Source organism: Arachis ipaensis, chromosome B6, assembly GCF_059453495.1.
Source record: "Arachis ipaensis isolate K30076 ecotype BB chromosome B6, ASM5945349v1, whole genome shotgun sequence".
Lineage (NCBI taxonomy): Eukaryota > Viridiplantae > Streptophyta > Magnoliopsida > Fabales > Fabaceae > Arachis > Arachis ipaensis.
Window position 1 is genome coordinate 31,333,736 of NC_142441.1, and position 3,777 is coordinate 31,337,512.

At 40.0% G+C, this 3,777-nt stretch overlaps 1 protein-coding gene across 1 annotated transcript; it reads left to right on the forward strand.

The window, feature by feature from the left end:
* Positions 1 to 593: 593 nt before the first annotated feature.
* Positions 594 to 2,547, forward strand: LOC107648701 (protein CANDIDATE G PROTEIN-COUPLED RECEPTOR 7). Its single transcript, XM_016352522.3, has one exon. It carries the CDS (start codon positions 843 to 845, stop codon positions 2,175 to 2,177), a length of 1,335 nt encoding a protein of 444 aa, XP_016208008.1. The 5' UTR covers positions 594 to 842; the 3' UTR covers positions 2,178 to 2,547.
* Positions 2,548 to 3,777: the final 1,230 nt, after the last annotated feature.

Genomic DNA, 3,777 nt, shown 5'->3' on the forward strand with positions numbered 1-3,777 from the left:
ATTAAAATTAATTTTTTAATCAAAAAAATAATAAAATATTGTTTAAATTTAAAACCTTTTATCTAGAGCACGTCACACTTAACACTAAGCCAAATACTGTTAACAATATATTTATTTATTTTTTATTTAAATTTTTATTTTATTATATAACTTTATATATTTATTTAATTATTATTACATTAAATAATTTAATCGGTGATTCATTGGTTGAATCACCGATTCAGTATTTAGTATTTTATCCGAGTCGATTATCGATTCAATCACCGATTCAGTATTCAATATTTTATCTGAGTCGATTATCGATTCAATTTTGATAAATGTGATTGGGTTTTTTTTTTTATCAAATTTAAATAATTTTATTGTATTTTCAAATATTTTATTATACTTTTTTTTAACATAAATCAAAAGTATATTTTTTTTAGCAATTAGATAATTAAAAAATTGTTGTGGTTCATTCTAATATGAAAATGAAATTTCATAGAGTTTCTTTTTTGTCAGAAGATTTCATACAGTTGAGAGAGCACATGAACAATATTGGCAAAAGTAAAGAAGGGCTTGAAAAAGCCCAAATAATCCATTCACCAGAGCAGAATGAACCCAAAAAGGAAACTTAGCCCAGTGAATTTATCACGTCCGCGTAGATGTCACGTCGTCGTTTGGTGACTCTACAACGCGTTTAATTCATTCATTCATTCATTCGTTTATTTTCATTGCTTCCTTCACAAACTATACTCGTTTTGTTGCTTCTTCAGATCTGCATTCTCTAGTTTAGTTATTAGAGTTTGTAGTTTGGATCCCACTTTCACCCATTTCCGATTCCCAATTTCTCCAATTCCCACAAAATGACGAAACCACCCTCGCTGCAGCCGCTCCTCCTCCTCTTCATGTTCCTCCTCCTCTCCGCCCTCACTCCGCCGTCGAGCGCCGAGATCAAGTCCCTCACCATAAAATCCGACACCCGGCCAATGATCCTCTTCGAGAAGTTCGGGTTCACACACAGGGGCCACGTCACCATCGCCGTCTCCTCCGTCTCCGTGGCGGCGCTCTCCTCGGCCGCCCAGCCGGAATCCTCACGCCTAGGGTTCTTCCTCCTGAACGAAGAATCGCTCCTCCAAGTCCTCATCGAGATCCAGCAGAACCCTTCCTTCTGCGTTCTCGACTCTCACTACATCTTCCGCCTCTTCACCTTCCGCGACCTATCGCCACCTCCCTCCGCCTCCTTCAAACGCTCCTACCCGGTTTCCTCGCCAAACGAATACTCTCTCTTCTTCGCCAACTGCGCCCCCGACACCTCCGTGTCCATGGACGTCCGTACAGAGGTCTACAATCTTGAATCCGACGGTTCCCGCGACTACCTCTCCGCCGGTCAGACACAGCTCCCAACACTCTTCACCTTCTTCTCCCTCACATACCTTGTCTTCCTCGGCTTCTGGATCTACACTTGTTACCACAACAAGCGCTCCGTTCACCGAATCCACCTCCTCATGGGTGGACTCCTCCTCATGAAGGCATTGAATCTGATCTGCGCCGCCGTCGACAAGCATTTCATCAAGGTCTCGGGGCTCCCTCATGGCTGGGACGTGTTGTTCTACATCTTTCAGTTTATCCGTGTCGTTTTGCTCTTCACTGTTATCGTTTTGATCGGGACCGGGTGGTCGTTTTTGAAGCCGTTCTTGCAGGACAGGGAGAAGAAGGTGCTCATGATCGTGATCCCGCTTCAGGTTCTGGCGAATTTGGCCTCCGTTGTGATTGGCGAGACAGGTCCCTTCATCAAGGATTGGGTCACCTGGAACCAGGTTTTCTTGCTTGTGGATATTATTTGCTGTTGTGCAATTATTTTCCCGATTGTTTGGTCCATTAGGTCGCTTAGGGAGACTTCGAAAACTGATGGTAAGGCTGCCAGGAACCTTTCAAAGTTGACACTTTTCAGGCAGTTCTACATTGTGGTTATTGGCTACTTGTATTTCACGAGGATTGTGGTCTTTGCTTTGAGGACTATTGCTGCTTATAAGTACCAATGGGTGAGCAATGCGGCCGAGGAGACCGCGAGCCTTGCGTTTTACATGGTGATGTTCTATATGTTTAGGCCTGTGGAGAAGAATGAGTACTTTGTGCTTGATGATGAGGAGGAAGAGGCCGCCGAAATGGCCCTTAGGGAAGAGGAATTTGAGCTTTGAATAGGGAAACTCAATTTGGCTGGCTCTTCTTTTGGTTTTGGTTTAACAGTTGACCCTCTCTATGCCACAGATTTCAGGACGTTCGGTGAAGCTCTTGTGGTTCAGGTCTGCTGGTAGTGAATGCTGTTACTCCCTTTTCTCAGTTTTTTTTTTATATTGTTACCTTTTGTTTCCAACCCCCCCGGTTAGAAATTGTCCATAATGGAATACTGCTTGTATGTTTAGCTTCCTTTTTATTATTTCTTTTATAATTTTGTGTTAATGCTGCTGATGGAAATGCGGGATAGAGAAAGATTTGATCTAGTTCAATCGAAGATCAAACTATATCACTTGAGGATTTTTACTCAGTTATTGCTGAGATGTTCTTTCATTCATCATTCTTCTTTATTTGCATATTCTGCTTGAGTGTATACATTACCAATTCATTGATTAGTTTCTTATATTATCCAAATCTTTTCATACTTGGATATTACATGATTACATAATGTTAGGTCAATTAAATGGCTTACAGTTTCTCTTTGATGAAAGTTTAAAAGACCATCGCGTCTAATCATTCATACTGTTGCTGGTTGCTTACTTTTTTCATTTACATTATCTAGATCTTTTCTATGATCCAAGTTGACTTCTTTGTTGACTTAGTAGAATTCATGTATATATCAAGTGGAGTGCACTTAAATAAAACACCTTTTTTTAGTTGCACGTGAGTGGCTTATAGGCATGACTCAGGCTCCACTTATTTACTAAATGAGCAATTTAGTATTTAGCAAAGCTTCAGTGGTGGGCTCATGAGGTATTCTCCTGATCATAGCACCCAACTATTAACATTTTCTTATTGTTTGGTTGTACTGTGTCTGACCTATGCTTTCTTGTATATTTAGTTGTGAGAAAATGTTCTCTTTGACATTATTGCAAGAGATTGCGAAAGAAAAAGTTTAAGAGTCGCTTTCATATGGGACTTCTAACTGTATTGGGGAGATTAAATACACGAATTCAAGGTGCTTTTAGATAAACCATTTCTGTTTTAGTGTTTCATAATATTATGAATCATTCTCTGCCAAGGAGCAAGTCAATTATGGTTGATAACTTATGTCTGACAACAGCTCATGGTAAATGAGCGCCTTTAACTTGTAAATACTTTACCTTCTTCCTCAGGGGAAATAACTCTGACCCATTAGTTGTTTATGGTGTTAATGGGTGGCAAAGGCATGGAAGGTGGTTTGTAACTGAAGGAGAGAGAATACTTTGATCTAGAGGGAAGGGATTTAGTTATATAGGGAAGGGAAGAGATACTTGGGGGTATCTCAGAATTGGAAAGGATTTGGACTTGGAGAGTAGCTGACTAATACTCAGTAACCTCCTCCATATTTATTAGTACGGAGAAAACACGATGTTTCCATTTTCATCTGCTTCTGATACTAGGTTCCTGTCAGAAATTATGCTGACGTGTGTTTGGTGTAGAAAGGTTTTCAAATGATATTGACCCTACTTTTTCCTCGGATGGACTAGATCTTTAGTTTGCGAGTTTGTAGGAGGGGAAATTCTGAGTTTACGGATGTCTCATAATATGAATGAGATTCTTTAGCTAGGGCCGATATATAAG

Excerpts from the sequence above, each read along its gene's own strand:
- LOC107648701 (XM_016352522.3), top strand. The coding sequence starts at position 843 with ATGACGAAACCACCCTCGCTGCAGCCGCTCCTCCTCCTCTTCATGTTC.